The following is an 18,516-nucleotide window of genomic DNA, read 5'->3' on the forward strand; positions in this document are numbered from 1 at the left end:
ATTTGTATCGACGACCGTTAGCATACATACCGATAAATGAATTTCCCGTGTACAACTTATTTTAGTCCTAACTACCTTAAACATAAGGCTCTTTATGACTCGAACTATCACGGATGAATATTCGCAGAATTAATATTTAAAAAAAAAATGCGCGTAAGCATATATTAGACAAAATTATTGTAAAAATACATCACTGCAATATTTATGAAATTTCGTGTTATAAAAATTCGAATAAGGCAATTTTTTGTTTTAATTTTTTAGATTGGTAACACTAATTTTTTACATAGTCTGTGCTTTATGATTCGTGGGTTAGGTGTTGTTGTGGGTTCACGTTTATGGGTTAGCAGTAGCTTGTAGATATCGTCGTAATTCTTCCTGTGTGTCGAAGATCATGACAGGGAACGGCGATCCGGGCACGTGTCGGCCCGCCCATCTCACTTCGACCCGATAGTCGCCGGGCTCGGTGGGAGAGAACTAGAACAATGATTTACTTTTATAAATACACTAGCGCGACGCGGCTTCGCTCGGGAGCAATGATGATACTAAATATAGTAGAGAATGTCTAAATGGTCAGTGTTTCTTTACTATAATATCCATTGTCCAGGTATATAAAAAAACTATTAAAAAAAAACGCATCAAAATCCGTTGCGTAATTTTAAAGATCAAAGCAGACTTTGGCTAGCGACTTTGTTTGATACTATGCAATGATGGTTTAGAGCATACTCCAATACTTGGGCGCTAGGTTGATAATATAATATCAAAATATATAATAATACCGAAATAACTTTAACAATTACAGATTTGATCGCAACGTTTTTATTCAATCCCAAATATGAGATAAAGTATAAACAAAATATAGGCTTGTCCTTTAGTTACGATCATGAGTTATAGAGTGTACATATATTTATATTCATCTTCCTTATAATAAAATACAAACATCATAATAGTAGCTAGCAAAGTTATTAACAAACAAATACGAAAAAAAGTTAATAGTGCAAGTATTATAATTAAGAAAATACCAAATTCCATAACACAAGTGCTTTAGCTTTAGCTAACTTACTTTGGGATACACAGTCACAGGCACAGTCATGTTTGTGATGTTGCCCAATATTTATTATTATTTATTAATATCGACTTTATTGTACATAACATTAAAGGATATTTTAAGTTTGAGTTGAGTTGAATTCTAAAAATGTTTTATAAGGAAGTTGGGAACATAATAAATGCGATAGACGTTAGTATGTGTACCTTGCATAATATGGTGCGGTCCTTTTGGCTCTCGCGCTGCATCTCGACGCGGAAGGCGCCCTTGGGCCCGCGCACGCGCACCGTGAGCTGCCCCGCGCCCGCGCCGCGCGTGTCGCACAGGAAGCGCGACTGGAACGTGGCCAGCACGCCCGGCTCCACGCCCGGCCCGTAAACACGCACCTGCGCATGCGCACAAGGCCAAACAATTACTTCATTATCGTTATTAATTATTTCATTTAAAAATATATACATACTGATACAAAAATAATCTTTTAATTTCCTTTTGTTATATTCAATATAAATAAATGTTTGTTAAAATGACAAATTAACTTCTGAGTTTTCTTTCAATACTTAGACATTATAAACGGCTCGGAAAAGGATAATAAACTCTAACACGTAAAGTCATGTTATTTTAAGAAGTGTTAGGGCAATTTTCTACTTTAATTTGTAACTCGATATAATAAGATGTCAATACAGATTCAAATTTAACAATACAAAATTACTTGTGCCGACGTGTATTGGCGACAATAAAACTATACGTGTAAGCTCACCTTGGAGGGGTCAGGCGCGCCGGCGACTTTGAGCACGAAGGGCGAGCCGGGCACGTGCTCGCCCGCGAACTGCACGCTGAGCACGTGCCGGCCCGCCTCCGCCGGCTTCACGTTCAGCGTGAACGTGCCGTCGCCGTGCTCGTACAGCTCGCAGTAAGCCACCTACGAGAACGTCACTTTTTTATACTAAATAACGTATTTAAGTTTTATAAAATGGTTTTGCACTAAGATCACTCCTGCTTTTTTTATGTTATAGGTTGGCGGTCGAGCATATGGGCCACCTGATGGTAAGTGGTCACCATCACCACCACATAGACAATGACGCTGTAAGAAATTTTAACTATTTATTACATCGTCAATGTGCCACCAACCTTGGAAACTAAGATGTTATGTCCCTTGTGCCTGTAGTTACACTGGCTCACTCACCCTTCAGACCGGAACACAACAATACTGAGTACTGTTATTTGGCGGTAGAATAACTGATGAGTGGGTGGTACCTACCCAGACGGGCTTGCACAAAGCCCTACCACCAAGTAAAATAATAAACGATATGATACTTTAGGCTCCTTAAATCTATTTATTCAAGATTACTGTTTATATAGTTCTAAACGGTGAAGAAAACATGGTACTAAATTATATGGGGTATTTTTGTCAAGAAACTTATTTTTACATACTTATAAATGTGTGTTCGTCGTGAAGTTTTCAGCCGTGGCCGTTTTTCCGTCGGTCGGACCTTATCGTTGTCTGTAACTCACTTTGTTAGGTCCGGTGCAATGCGCAGTCAACTCTCCGGGACCGGCTCGTCTCGTGTCAATCCAGGACCGTATCTCCCGGCCGACCACGCCGCCCGCCAGCCCGGCGCCGGAGCACACCACGCGCGACGCGTCGCCGCTCTCCGAACCCGCCATTACTTTCACTGTTAGAGGACAGCCTGAAACAAAGTCATCAATTAAGCTTACAGAAATAAATATTAAGTAGCAAGTCATTGTCAAGAGCGAGAAAGAGTATCATCTTCCATTATTACACGATATATTTAAAAATAAATGTAATGTTACCCTGTTGTTTATGTTTAAATAGAGTCGAGATGGCCCAGTGGTTAGAACGCGTGCATCTTAACCGATGATTGCGGGTTCAAACCCAAGCAAGCACCGCTGATTTATGTGCTTAATTGGTCTTTATAATTCATCTCGTGCTCAGCGGTGAAGGAAAAACATCGTGAGGAAACCTGCATGTGACAAATTTCATAGAAATTCTGCCACATGTGTATTCCACCAACCCGCATTGGAACAGCGTGGTGGAATATGTTCCAAATCTTCTCCTCAAAGGGAGAGGAGGCCTTTAGCCCAGCAGTGGGAATTTACAGGCTGTTGTTGTTGTTGTAATGTTACCAATAAATATGTTCAAATTAAAATCAAAATGATGATACCTAGTTTCACCACTTTAAAGCTCTCAAAGTGAAACGTCACTCTTATTGAAGAATATCCAACACATAATGACAGCGATGTCATTATAGGTCCTGAAGTTACAGAATGAGTACCCATTATGTTTTTTATGGTATGTGAGTGCGCGAAGTACTGAAATGCTATATTTCAGCGAACGTAGTTTGCAGGTTACTTTATGGTATGTGAGTGCGCGAAGTACTTAAAGGCGATATTTCAGCGAACGTAGTGTGCAGGTTACCTTTGACGAGCCTGCCGGCCCACACGACGCGCAGCGAGTGGTCGCCGGGGCGGCGCGGCGTGTAGGTGGCGCGCCACAGGCCCGGGCCCGCCGCCGACAGCGACACAGCCACCGCTTCGCCCTCCGATGACGTCAGCGTGGCTTCCGGCGCGCCCGGGCCCGCCGCGCTGCCGTCTGCAACGTTACCACTTGTCACATCCCACACGAGCGTACCAATATGCATACTATAGGGGGTCTAAATAGGTCTAGTTTTGCAGTACTTTACATTTTGTCTAATCGTGAGCGTAGAAAGTATAGTACGACACAAATTAGATGTAGCATCGGAAAATGCAATGGAATGAAAATAAAACCGATTACTGCCGATTTACACAACCAATAGAAATAGCTCCCTATCGCGCCATTCGACGCTATTCGTCGCTATAGATTCACGCGTCAGAGAAAGCAAGTGCATGTAAATCGACGCGTCAAATTGACGAATATATTAGGTCATATAATATTACAAGTTATTACCTTTGCGTAAAGATCATATTCGCATCAGAAATAAATATTGATAATTTGGGATAACGTACTCAATTCGAATGTGATCGGTTTTACGAATTTTGCCGATGCGACATCTAAGTTGTGTCGTACTATAACGTAATTACTCGAGTGTGATCAGTGATCATTATTACACTGCAGGATGAATTAAAAATGTGTCAATCTCAAGGTTCAAATAATGGCACTAACCAATGGTAAACACGGCGGGCGTGTGCGGCGCGGCGTGAGCCAACCCTCGCCCGGCCAGTGTGACTCTGTCGGCGGTGTTGCCGGACGCCACGAGCGCCCTCCGAGGCGCTCCGGCTACTAGCGCTCCGTTGTAGGTCAGCTCTAACTCTTGCTCCCCACTCACTCCCTCCACTACCGTTAGTGTGACTACTGCTCTTCCCGAAACTGTCTCCACGCCTGTTTTTCGAGAAATGTCACAATTAATTTATATTACAGGTAAACGCAAAAACAAAAAAAAAAACAAACTTAGCAAAATTTTGCAAAGTTGTAGTATTATTAGTGGTCATGAAAATTAAAAGCAACTCAAAGACATGTTTCATATATTATTATTATGACACGTGTCATATATAGTATTATTAGAGGCCATGAAAATTAAAAGCAACTCATAGACATGTGACATCATAACGTGAATATTTTCAAAGAAAAATTAGCAACTAATAAACTTACGTTGATGTCTTCCAGCCAGTAGACACTCGAGCGTTCCCGGGCCCGCATTGCTGGTGTCCAGCACTAATTTAGAAGGCGCTCTCACCCGACCAGAGTTGTCAGTACCCCATCCGCCCACCGCCACGATCGCTGATGTATCTATTACCTGATCAAAGACATCAAAATATTAATACTCCAAATATTATTTTTATTGAAAGTTGATACATAAACTACACTAATACTAAATATATAATATCAAATTCGCTAACGTCTAAAATACAGGAAACAAATACAATAACGGCACTAAAATAATTCGCAATAGAAAGAGCTATATTTCGAATTTAAATTAAATATGTAACTCTAACAGTACTAAAATCGATAAAATAAAGTAATAGTGTAGGCAATATTGCTCTATCTTAAGTTTTAAGTAAAATTGATTGACGTAGTTTTATGTATAACTCATTTCACTGACAGAAGGAATACATATGCAGTTTTTTAAAGTATGGCTGTATTACATTCTCGCGAACTAGAAGGATTTACAATCATTTTTATGGTTCATTTCCATCCAGTCGTAAGAAATATAGTGTACATTTGCGTGTAATGTGTACTGTTTATGTACATATTGGAAATTGGTTACCAAGTTGGAAATTCGGTTACATACATACATATATTACATACATATTGATAAGTATTAAATTATTGTTAATGTATGTAAGCTTTGTACACTGTATATTGTGTACATAGGCTAAAGTACGAGTATATTATGCGCTGCCTAACATTTGTGATCTGGCATTTATTGTTATTGATATTGAACAATGACAGCAGACGCAAGGACGAATATTTTAAGACCGCTTGTCAAGAAATTTATTTCTAATTTATTTTTATATTTAGTTATAATATTGGAAGTGAAAAACCTTTAACTGTCGATTCTTCTATTTTAGATAAATATTAAATTTTTGTGTTATTTTACTCCAATAACAAATAACACATTACATGTATATTATATTTACAACATATATAACAGATATTACAATAAAATGTACTTACTTTAACAGAGAACGGACTTCCCGGCAGTGGACCGGATGAGGAGAATATTCTAACTTCGTATAATCCTACGACGAGGGGAATGTATGCGCAGAGCCACTCTTTAGGAGCACCGGCAACCACTCGGCATTCTAGCAGACCTGAGTCTGTTGTGTCTTCTTTGATATCCGTTAATTTTTCAACCTTAAATACAAATGATCAATTATTAATTAAATTAAATATTGAGTTTCTTGACGATTCTTCTCGGTAGTTCTACTTTCCGAACCGGTGTTAGCTTCACTTAATTGTTAAATGACGATACAAAAGTGCTTGTAAAAGCCCACTTGAATAAAGTTTATTTTGATTATTATAATTAATCGAATGTAGAGTATCTTTATATCGAGTGAATATTAAAGTCAATTTTTCTTTCTATTTTAAAACACTATACCCTGTACAAGTAACATTGATATTTTTAAGAGAAGGGCTAGTGATGAGATACAGAAAACATCAAGTAGTCCAAAAAATAACGTTTTAAAATACTTGTAACTTTGACGACATGGTTCATATGGTGATGTTATGCGTGAAATTCTTTATTGCACTAGGCCTATAAAACATTGGGTAGATAATAATTACCTATTTAATATTACAGGGTTATTTATGGACCATGATTATAAAAAAATAGAACGGTCTGATGTAAAGATTAGTTTTAATGTGATTAAGTAAAATATATATATATATATATATATATATATATATACCTGCACAGTGGGCGCCGTGTCCTCCACGCAGTGTATGGTGAAGGCGGCCTCCTTCCCGACGTGCGCATGCGCGAGGCCCGTGCCGGAGCACCGCGCCGCGTTGCTCGCTCTGCCGCTGAGGACGCCGAGCGACACGGGACTACCTACTACCGGAGCTCCTGGAAATCATTGATAATTTTACTTATACCTTTACGTAGTATAAAACAAAGCCGCTTACCGCTATCTGTCACTATGTATGCTTTGTTCTTGATTTTGATACAGATTTTTTAATAGATAGAGTGATTCGAGAGAAAGGAATTTTATATGTATGGTAGCTTCACTTCATTGTTAAATGACAATTCAAAAGTGCTTGTAAAAGCCCACTTGAATAAAGTATACTTTGATTTTGATTTTGATATATAATACCAGGACAGTTGTAGTAGGAAAGAAACGTTGAAAATTTTAGATATTTCTAATGTGATATCGTAAATAAACAAATTCTGTAGGATATAGTATATCAGCATTGCACCTGTTCCACCAAGATGGGGCGGGTCGTTAGTTATAAATAAGAAAGATTGGACGAATGGTTTAAAGTAGGTATCTTATTGACATTTTCCAAAGATATAGATAATTGTACGGAAAGGAACATTTAATACTTCACAGGTTACTTTTTAATACAGAGAACGGCATCTTACATAAGAAACTAGCTCACGTTAGGTAAGACACATTACTTTCTTATGTTAGGCTAGACTTAAATCCGGCTCAGAAGGACTATAAAATCGGAACTATATTAAGAGTGAAAACAATCAAATCTAAAATATTCCAATTAATTTATTGTACATTAAAGCTCTAATGTATATATTAGGTTGAATATATACCTCCATAAGTGATATAGATGCGATAGTGAGCGGGCACTGTTGGTCTTAAGCGGACTTTGTGTGTGTGTCCATCTTCTCGTATGTCAATAGGCAGTCGGACTCGCCTTTCGCCCATCGCTTCACAGATAACCTCTAGTTCGCCGACACCAGCGTCCTTTGTATCAACTATATATAACAATACAATAAAATAGCGTAAAAATAATAATTGTTGACTTCCAGGCAGGATATACATATTACATACATATATCAATGTATTTAACTAATATGACTTTGTATTTTTAAATGTTGAAAAAGAGTAAGTACCAAATTTATTGCTAGTTCTTCTCGGTAGAAACTACTGTTCGAACCGGTGGTAGCAACACTTAATATTTTAAAATTAAATGGCAATTCAAAAGTTCTTATAAAAGCCTACTCGAATAAAGTATATTTTGATTTGAGTATGAACATATTTGCTCCGAATTTAAGTCTTAAGATTCTTTTTATGATGATGAGTGTTAGACATTTTTCAATTAATATAAATAAAATAATTGAATAATCAAGATATTGAAGTAGTATTAACATAATTATAATGTTACCTGTGAAATTGATAGGAGTTTGAACGATGATGTTTCCAGTTGGCAGACCCGATATTATAACTTTGTTCGGATCGAAGGATTCACATGTGAAAGGGCTGCCGGTGACCGGTTTGGATAGGTGTAGTACTTCTGCGTAATTAAAACAAAATTTTGATACACATTTCAAAAATTAAGAATAGTTGAAACTTTATGCAAATAACAATATATTTTAATTCAAATCGTAAATTCAAATCGTTTATAAAAAATACATGATGGTAAAAAAGGCGTATTATTCGATACAAGATTTTGTAGATCATAAAAAGGCGTGGAATTAATTGAATGAATGAATAACCTGTTGACTTCCAGGCAGGATATATTAATTTAAATAATTGTAGTAACTAACATGACTGTATTTTTTTAAATGTTGAAAAAGAGTAACTACTGTGTTTCAAAAAATAATGACGATTCAAAAGTGCTTGTAAAAGCCCACTTGAATAAAGTTTATTTTGATTTTGATTTTTAATATCATAGCAGTTGGTTCACATCTTACCTATTGTGCTTTGTCCGACTTCATTAATTGAATATTCAGCTTGCAAGAGACCGGATTTTGTTTGGTAACACCTGACCGGAAGTGCTCTGGCGCCCGGCCCAGACACGACAACATCAAACTCTCTCGCGGGTCGCCCGAGGGTGTCTATGCTGAATGACGCCACCTTGCCCACTTGAGCCTGGTACAGACCAAGGCCTGACGCTGCTACCTGATAGAAAATTAGTACATAAAATGTTACATATGTTTTTAGTCATTTGAGTTTTTTGGCACCCCCAAAAATGGATCTATTTGGATTTGTAATCAAATTTTTGAATGCGTTTGTTGAGTTAAGTCATTTGGCTTGTTATATCAATGTCTAACTCGTATTTGACATCAGTATAGGGTAATATAAAAGTCTTGGTCTTCCGTTCCGAAAAAATAATTAATAAGGCACTTACACCTATGACAAACATTCATAGAGATAAATAGTACGACACAAATTAGATGTAGCATCGAAAAATGCAATCGAATGAAAATAAAACCGATTACTGCCGATTTACACAACCAATAGCAATAGCCCCCTTTCGCGCCATTCGACGCTATTCGTCACTATAGATTCACGCGTCAGAGAAAGCAAGTGCATATAAATCGACGCGTCAAATTGACGAATATATTAGGTCATATGATATTACAAGTTATTACGTTTGTTCAAAGATCATATTCGCGTGAGAAATAAATATTGATAATTTGGGATAGCGTACTCAATTCGGATGTGATCGGTTTTACGAATTTTGCCGATGCTACATCTAAAGTAAAGTAGTAAAGTAAAGTAACAGCCTGTAAATTTCCCACTGCTGAGATAAGGCCTCCTCTTCCATTAAGGAGAGGGTTTGGAACGTATTCCACCACGCTGTTCCAATGCGGGTTGCATTGTGGAATGCACATGTGGCAGAATTTCTATGAAATTAGACACATGCAGGTTTCCTCACGATGTTTTCCTTCACCGTTGAGCATGAGATGAATTATAAACACAATTAAGCACATATATATATATATAGTGGTGCTTGCCTGGGTTTGAACCCGCAATCATCGGTTAAGATGCACGCGTTCTAACCACTGGGCCATCTCGACTCTTCGTCGTACTATACCCATAAGTAAGATACTTAAGGTGGGGATGTTGTACCTCTTGTCCGTGGTGCGCGGGCAGCACGTCGACGAGTAGCGGTTCGCGCGCGACGGGCACGCCGCTCCACAGCAGCGCGAGGCGGTGCGCGGCGGCGCGCGACGGGTGCCACACGAGCTCCATGCGCGCGCCGCCGCGCCGCCGCACCGAGTGCGCCACGCTGGCGCCGCCGCACCACACGCGCGCCGACAGCCGCCCCGCGCCCGCGCCCGCCGTGCTCACTGCGCCCGCCCGATACGGTTAGACCATCAGCAACGCGTAGGGGAAAACTACCAGTGCCTTTCCGTGCTCACTGCGCCCGCCACCAGATTATACAGACCCCTCGCACGGTACCAGTAAGGCGTAGGGGAAAACTACCAGTGCCTTTCCGTGCTCACTGCGCCCGCCACCAGATTATACAGACCCCTCGCACGGTACCAGCGCGGCGTAGGGGAAAACTACCAGTGCCTTTCCGTGCTCACTGCGCCCGCCACCAGATTATACCGACCCCTCGCACGGTAACAGTAAGGCGTAGGGGAAAACTACCAGTGCCTTTCCGTGCTCACTGCGCCCGCCACCAGATTATACAGACCCCTCGCACGGTACCAGCGCGGCGTAGGGGAAAACTACCAGTGCCTTTCCGTGCTCACTGCGCCCGCCACCAGATTATACCGACCCCTCGCACGGTAACAGTAAGGCGTAGGGGAAAACTACCAGTGCCTTTCCGTGCTCACTGCGCCCGCCACCAGATTATACCGACCCCTCGCACGGTACCAGCGCGGCGTAGGGGAAAACTACCAGTGCCTTTCCGTGCTCACTGCGCCCGCCACCAGATTATACAGACCCCTCCCACGGTACCAGCGCGGCGTAGGCGAAAACTACCAGTGCCTTTCCCTCGTATTCGTCAGTCATATTTATTTATATTTTATACTTAGGGTTCTCAAAGGAGGAATATAATGTTATAAAACAGGTAAATCACAAATAAATAACACAATTAGCGCTTCGCGTAAAATTTAGGTCTTACCACCCCTGAACGGTATGTCTATGTCATGGCATATATGGCAATTTGGATTTGTGATAGTCCCTTCCTAGTCCACGGATTCTACACGATTAGCGTTGTCTAGACGCACTGGTAGTTTTTATTTACGTTGTGGTACCATCATATATAATTTACTTCGCACTACTATATTCACCGAGAGTTAAGACAAGCTTCGTTGAATATACTTTCCACTTCTCGGTATAATATTTGGACTAAATAAAGTTACTTTTTTTATTGATTACATTTATAATCTCACCAGTTAATATCGCGGGTCGATGTGCAACCGCATCTCCAATTGACAGCACTTTGACTGCGGACGCGTCCAACGCCTCCACCTCCGCGATGGGCCCCCTGGAGCTCCTCACCAGGTACCGGCCCACGCGGTTAGCGGGAAATGTCAGGAGACCCGTGTCTTCAAGGTGGGCTTCGAATATGCGCGATCCGGCGGGCGATACGACTTCAACATCCGACAGAGTCTCATCGATTTCTATTGATGCGTTTCCACCTTTAAAAAAAATTATCACATACATTTAGATATTATAATAATACTAGCTGCGCCCACGCACTTGTACGCTATTTTATTTAATTTAACAAACAAAAAATGTTATCGTAGCCTAAGTTACTCCTTTATTATCTGTTATCTGCCAGTGAAAGTCCCGTCAAAATCAGTCCGGCTGTTCCAGAGATTAGCCGGAACGATAATAGATAATAACAATGATGTTATAGTAAACAGATATGTTATTAACGCGCAAAAAGTGCAGATTAAAAAACGTCCTAATTGAGACGTTTGCCTTTAGTCTTTATCAAGCTATCCTTTTTACTTTTAACGAAATGTAAAAATAAACTAAAATAAACGGTCCACGGCGCGGCACACTTTTTTCTGTTGTTTAGTATGGATATAACATATCTGTTTATTAGAATATCATTGGATAATAGTAAATAGAATAAAAGTACAGTTGAAAAGTTTAGATGAGTTACCGATTTGTACGTATGTGTGCGGTTCGCTGACTCGACACACGAAGGGGCTGCCGGGGACGGGTTGCTCGTTGAACGTGACGGACACGCGGTGCGCCTCGCGGGACACCGGGACGAACGTCACGTCGTACAGCCCTCGGGCGACTGCTACTACCTGAGGCAACGTACAATTAAATCAATTATCGATAATTTACAACACGTAGGTTTTTTGTGGCTAATCATAAATAAAATCTTGCATTATGTTTGTGCACCCACAGATACATACAAGATTTTTGTCACAATAATTTGAAGTATTCATTTGAAAATAATTACTACAAATAAGGAGTAATCAAAGACAAGGTGTGCATTTTTTTTCCTTAAAAACAATGGGTATTACACAAGCTTGGATTTTTTAATAATTTAAACTTATGAGCAAAGGTGTCACCATAATCTAATGTAGAGATTTTTTTGGCTGTCTTTAAGCTTAGTCGTCTCACGACATGAACACACAAGCGTCATATTAATGCACACTGATAATGTAACCCAGAGACTTCGGGTGTCAGTACTTACTTCAGCTTTGACTGTGGTTGACGGTGTAGACACAACCAGTTCGAGGGTGCCCTCCCCCGCTCCAGCGGCGTCCACACTGAATGTGACAGGCTTGCCAACTTCAACGCCACGCTCTTCATCAGCATTTTCGTCCAGATTAAATCCTTCTAATGTACCTTCTAGATCTGTAAAGAGATGGACAATTATTGTATTTGAATTAATAAGCATTACATACAGTTTGATCTCAATGTATTTCTGTATATTGAAATATATGTCTTGTTAATCGTACGAGTATAATTGAGTCAACAATAGCCTGTAAATTTCCCACAGCTGGGCTAAGGCCTCGTCTTTCTTTTGAGGAGAAGCTTCGGAACAGATTCCACCACGCTGTTTCAATGCAGGTTGGTGGAATGTACATTTGGCAGAATTTCGATGAAATTAGACACATGCAGGTTTCTTCACGATGTTTTCCTTCACAGCCGAGCACGGGATTAATTATAAACACAAATTAAGAACATGACTTTCCAGTGGTGCTTGCCTAGGCTTGAACCCGCAATCATCGGTTAATATTTATAATACTCGCCTGTATAATTAAGTCATCTCAAAATATTCCACTTCTAAGATACAATATTGTAGGTAAATTATTTACCTCCAGGTCCAAGTCCCGTGACCCTGACTCTTCTGACGTCATACACGTTGCAAGTGAAAGGCGAGCCGGGGACAGGTCTTCCAGCACATTGGACTTGCACGCTATGCCTGCCCACCGCTTCCGGCGTGTATGTACCGGTGTAACGGCCATCCCCGGACGGAGTTACTCGCGAACGGACCGTGCTACCGCCGGGTCCGGTCACAAATATAGTTGGTTCTCCAGCTGACAAAAATATTACGATATTTGTACACAAACAACACAACAACAGCCTGTAAATTCCCACTGCTGCGCTAAAGGTCTCCTCTCCCTTTGAGGAGAAGGTTTGAAACATATTCCACCACGCTGTTCCAATGCGGGTTGGTGGAATACACATGTGCCAGAATTTCTATGAAATTTGTCACATGCAGGTTTCCTCACGTTGTTTTCCTTCACCGCTGAGCACGAGATGAATTATAAAGACAAATTATATATATTAGTATGAATTATACAAAAAGGTAGGATACATTTTTTAATCATCATCGTTGGAGGGTTTGCAAGCTCGATATATGGGAATGCTCAACCGAATTTCAAATTTCTAAGAGCTTCTTAAAAGAAAACTAAATAATATTTATTTTTCAAGGTAAGAATGTTATAACTCAGGTCTTATGCATTATAATTATTTTTAAAAAATGAATCGTAGATATTTTTATTAAGGATACAGAACAACAGTGGTATTCTGTAAGAACTCACATTGTATTTCACATATAATTATAGTACAACACAACTTAGATGTAGCATCGGCAAATTCAATAAAACCGATTACTGCCGATTTACACAACCAATAGAAATAACTCCCTATCGCGCCATTCGACGCTATTCGTCGCTATAGATTCTCAAGTCAATTCAACCCGAGAAAACAAGTGCATGTAAATCGACGTGTCAAATTGACGAATATATTAAGTCATTATTACAAGTTATAACGTTTGTGTTAAGATCATATTCACATAAGAAATAAATATTGTTAATTTGGGCTAGCGTACTTAATTCGGATGTGATCGGTTTTACGAATTTTGCCGATGCTACACTCAAGTTGTGTCGTATACTATAGTCAATGTGACATACCCCTTTGACATTTCACCGTAATATTCTGTGTCATTGCCGAGTTTGTTTTTATATAATACACACACACACACACACACCACTCATAGCAAGCACTATGCTTAGTGTTGCCAATTTTTATTCGAAAACATAGTCAACATATTTTGAGTATTTAATATGCAAATTAATAGATACCTACATTTAAATAAAAATAATTTATATCCATTCATAAAGGCCAGATTGAACATGGCTGCGTAACACTTCAATAAATACTGATAATTGCATGATCCGATGATACTAAAACATAATTAACTAAGAGGCAATTATAAACATCAATGTATTATGTTTATAAGCATTTGTGTTGGTCACATAAACAAACAGACAATGATTATAAATTTATAAATGTAAATAATATAGACAGATTATAATAGACAGAATAAAATGAATTCTTAAAATTGTACTCAGAAAAAGTTACTCTCTTCAGTATTGTCACTAACATGGAGGTTTGTATCAAGTAATATACAATACAACGTAAAACTGTTAAATTATTTTAAATATATTGTACAAATAAATTACTAGTATCTTAAAATTTTTGTAATTTATTCAACAGCTCAATTCTGAAAAGCGATTGGTTAGGTTTGTTTTAAAAAACAAACACTTGCGGTTAATATGTGACCGATTTCCAAATCTTATTTCTGCAAAAGAGATATCAAATATTTTCATTACTCCAGAACGAAAACTATCGATCTTGGGGGATCTCGATAATAATTCAAGTTGTCATTTAACCAACGACGTTGGTTAGTGGTTAGTAGTAGCCAAAGTCGTGGGCTAAAAGGCAGCTTAGTAGCATGGATGATGGAGTAGCAGAGTCAGACTCACTGTGGAATCCGGTGAGGTGTATGTCGGCGGGCTCGCCGCGCGGCGCGGAGGCGAGGCCGGGCCCCGCGGCGCGCGCGTCGGCGGCGGCGGCGGGCGCCGTCACCGCGCACGTGAACGGCGAGCCCGGCACCGCGTGACCGTTGAAGCGCACCGACAGCGTGTGCGGCGCAGCCTCCGTCGGCTTGAAGTTCACCTACAACGCGATAGCACCATGCATGTTACATTTCCAAACTTGTTACTACAACAACGTTCAAACATTAAAAAAAAAAAAAAAAATCAGTGTGGGCCACGCCTCCCAAGAAGACGACAATAATGATTTCCAGCGAAGATCTGCTGATGTTTAGTATAAAATATAAAACGCCAAAATGTAATTGAATATAAAAGGTAAAAAAAGGCACGGGCATCTGCGAGCCTGTGGATGTTGTATTTTAAATAAAAAAAAAAAAAAAAAAAAACATTGGCTAGCAGTAAAAAATACGATGTAATTGTTAATTGGTTAAAAAAAATGACAATAACAATTTGTATTCTTTGTAGTCTTTATTTTTTCATTTTATTCTCCCACACACTACAACAATCTTGTATGAGATTGGATGAGGGCTACTCATATTAATGCACTGCGGTAACTTAACAAAGAGAGGCGCGCCTTCGTAGACGAACAGATCTATAACGCATTATATAATTGTGTGTAAGTAAAAATTATATTATACAAGTATATAGTTATGTATATAAAGTAGTGCGTCTGACCCTTAAAAGTTTAATTATAAACACATGTTTATAATTAAACATTTAAATAAATGGGCACTTTTGTTTGAAGTTCGAACGTAGAAGAAAATTACAGAAAAGCCATATTTTTTTTTATTATGTTTTTAAATAACTACAGCAGCCATGACTGAACCGTACCTTAAATCTAGCGTTTCCTTCGCTTTGAACATAATTAGGTACATTCCTGCCGTTCACCGCTACAATGATCTCCAAGTTGCCGGCGCCTGAAATAATGCCCACAGGTTTCAATCTACCCTAATTATAACTTAGTACTATATTTATAACAAATATCTATTTGAAGGGAATAATTTAAAAAAAATGAACAAAAATACATAACTGTTTCATTATCTACTGATTATTGTTACAGGATGAAATTAATATGATACTTTTTTTGTACAATTCATAACATGCGAATAACAGTAATATATTGTCCCTTCGAGAACTAAAAGCATTTATAAAAGGGTTAAACACGCAAAGCGCTTACGTGTTATAGCACATCAATGATTTATAACCTTGTGGGTCTAATACTGCAATAATTTTTTTTAAATGTATCCGAATATAGTGGTCGATGCACAAAAGTTAAAATTTTTCAGCTAAACAAACGAATCCCATAGTATGAAAAACAATAAATGTTGTTTACCTGCGTGGGAAGCATTGATGGTGAAGGAAACCGGTCTTCCAACGACACCAGGGGATATATCAGTGACGGAGACGCGGGACGCGCTATAGGCCTTGACCAGGAACGGACTCCCTTCAACGTGACCACCCATTGCACCGGCACGAACCTAAAACAATATACAAAATACAGTCCTGCCAGTTATAAAAAATATTTTAAATAAAATATTTATAAATAATCATTAAAGGTTGTATAGCTTCTAACTATTGGGTTAAAATCGATGACACAATTTTATAAATGTAATTGATACTTTTTGGTTTGACATGTTTATAAATAAAAGTAGCATTTTTTGACAAGGGAGTTGATAATCTGGGTTAAAAAATGGTAGATAAGGGATGATTATAACAAAAACTGTAAGAATAAATATTATAAAGTATATTAAATATTGTGTGTGATGTTCCTGTTTACTTGAAGCTGGGTCTTCAGAAGAATATGACTATATATGATACAAATGACAAGTGTATACATAAATAAAGAAATTCGACCTTAAATGGACATGACATTAATTCGACATTATGGTTTTAATTAATTATGTTTTCGAGAAAATTTATTATTTAGGGTGAGGGTATCTATTCGTATTCATGATTTTTTGGAATAGGTTGGCGGACGAGCATATGGGTAACCTGATAGTACGTGGTCACCATCACCCATAGACAATGACGCTGTGTAAAATATTAACTTTCCCTTACATCGTGAATGCGCCACCAACCTTGGGAACTAAGGTGCTATGTCCCCTGTGCATGTAGTTACACTGGCTCACTCACTCTTCAAACCGGAACACAACAATACTGCGTACTGTTGTTTAGCGGTAGAATATCTGATGAGTGGGTGGTATCTACCCAGGCGGGCTTGCATATAGCCCTACCACCAAGTAAAACATGTATATTAAACTCTACCTCTATGCTATGGTCTCCAACATCGACGGGCACGAATGAGATCGTATATCTTTTGCTCGGTTCGTTTTCACCAACAGTCTCTTCAGCCGAAACCTAAAACGAAAATATACATATTATAAACACATAAATATCGGTCAACATCACATACATTACTGTGATCCCAATGTAATAAGTAGCTTAAGCACTTGTATTATGGAAAATTAGAAGTAACGATGGTACCACAAACACCCAGACCCAAGACATACATCGACACGGCCTCAAAAACCGGTGTACACACTACTCGACCAAGGAGGTCGTCAAACTATCTTAATAATAATAAAATAATAATAAAATAGCTTTATTTATTCCACAGTACTACTCTAAGTTACAAATACTAATTTAGTTGTATCACATACATACAAACAATATATTACAGAAACAACACATAAAAAATATATAAAACAAATAATATGAAACAGTTTTGATGTATATGATTAATTTTTGTTTCGCGTGGACCCCTTCAGGGTAAAAGCCTGCTCCATAGAGTCCCATTTTCCTCTATCTTTGGCGGTGGTCATCTAATCAAACCATCTCAATACATATATATAAATATCTTAATACTTCCGTCATCAAGTATTCATTGATTAAAAACATTAAAAAAAAAGATTAAACATGTTACCTGAACAGACACGGGCCTGCGTGCTGGCCCCAACACTTCAACGTGGGGGGATGTCGGGGAATCAACGCTGAACGTGTACGCGTCGCCCACGGACACTTTGTCCGGGGACTCCCCCGATCCTGCACCAATCACGCGCGCCGGTGCCGACACGTGACATACGAATGGACTGCCTGGAAAAAATCATATTATAAGCACCTCTGAAAATTTTAAAAATAATTTACTCAAATTAGTACGGATAGTAAACACACTTACCGTATCAACATACTTACTTTTCTAGTCTGTAGCAGACGTACGGTAAATGTGAGCGTGGTAAAGAGTAAAAAAATATAATAACTTTATGGTAGGGTTTTGTGCTCAAAGCTCTACCACAATCTAACAATGGTGTCTATGAGTTTCCTCAAGTTCAGTTTGAGTATTATCATTTATTTTTATATTCATATGCAATATAAATATATAGTATAACTCTTAGACCATAAAGTACAACTAAACTTTACTGTGTTACTACTTCTGGGTTTGTCTTTACGCTTTTACACAGCATAGTAGGTACGACACAAATTAGATGTAGCATCGGAAAATGCAATGGAATGAAAATAAAACCGATTACTGCCGATTTACACAACCAATAGAAAAAGCTACCTATCGCGCCATTCGACGCTATTCGTCGCTATAGATTCTCGCGTCAGAGAAAGCAAGTGCATGTAAATCGACGCGTCAAATTGATGAATATATTAGGTCATATGATATTACAAGTTATTACGTTTGTGCAAAGATCATATTCGCAAAAGAAATAAATATTAAAAATTTGGGAAAGCGTACTCAATTCG

The 18,516-nt window shown here is 38.8% G+C and overlaps 1 protein-coding gene across 1 annotated transcript in view; it reads right to left on the minus strand.

The window, feature by feature from the left end:
* Positions 1-205: 205 nt before the first annotated feature.
* Positions 206-18,516, minus strand: part of LOC124541059 (filamin-A) — a 112,943-nt gene continuing 94,632 nt past the window's right edge. The window contains exons 33-54 of the mRNA XM_047118871.1: positions 17,693-17,862; positions 17,035-17,127; positions 16,103-16,247; positions 15,601-15,686; positions 14,701-14,893; positions 12,745-12,966; positions 12,117-12,280; positions 11,571-11,721; positions 10,849-11,097; positions 9,575-9,795; positions 8,413-8,620; positions 7,884-8,012; positions 7,309-7,473; positions 6,452-6,609; positions 5,718-5,897; positions 4,692-4,836; positions 4,206-4,421; positions 3,480-3,653; positions 2,555-2,730; positions 1,800-1,961; positions 1,249-1,428; positions 206-474 (exon numbers count right to left, since the gene is read on the minus strand). Of these exons, the coding sequence (XP_046974827.1) occupies positions 334-474; positions 1,249-1,428; positions 1,800-1,961; positions 2,555-2,730; positions 3,480-3,653; positions 4,206-4,421; positions 4,692-4,836; positions 5,718-5,897; positions 6,452-6,609; positions 7,309-7,473; positions 7,884-8,012; positions 8,413-8,620; positions 9,575-9,795; positions 10,849-11,097; positions 11,571-11,721; positions 12,117-12,280; positions 12,745-12,966; positions 14,701-14,893; positions 15,601-15,686; positions 16,103-16,247; positions 17,035-17,127; positions 17,693-17,862 (3,728 nt within the window). The 3' untranslated portion in view covers positions 206-333. The remainder of the gene's footprint in view (positions 475-1,248; positions 1,429-1,799; positions 1,962-2,554; positions 2,731-3,479; positions 3,654-4,205; positions 4,422-4,691; positions 4,837-5,717; positions 5,898-6,451; positions 6,610-7,308; positions 7,474-7,883; positions 8,013-8,412; positions 8,621-9,574; positions 9,796-10,848; positions 11,098-11,570; positions 11,722-12,116; positions 12,281-12,744; positions 12,967-14,700; positions 14,894-15,600; positions 15,687-16,102; positions 16,248-17,034; positions 17,128-17,692; positions 17,863-18,516) is intronic.

The sequence above is a fragment of the Vanessa cardui genome, chromosome 2 (genome assembly GCF_905220365.1).
Source record: "Vanessa cardui chromosome 2, ilVanCard2.1, whole genome shotgun sequence".
NCBI lineage: Eukaryota > Metazoa > Arthropoda > Insecta > Lepidoptera > Nymphalidae > Vanessa > Vanessa cardui.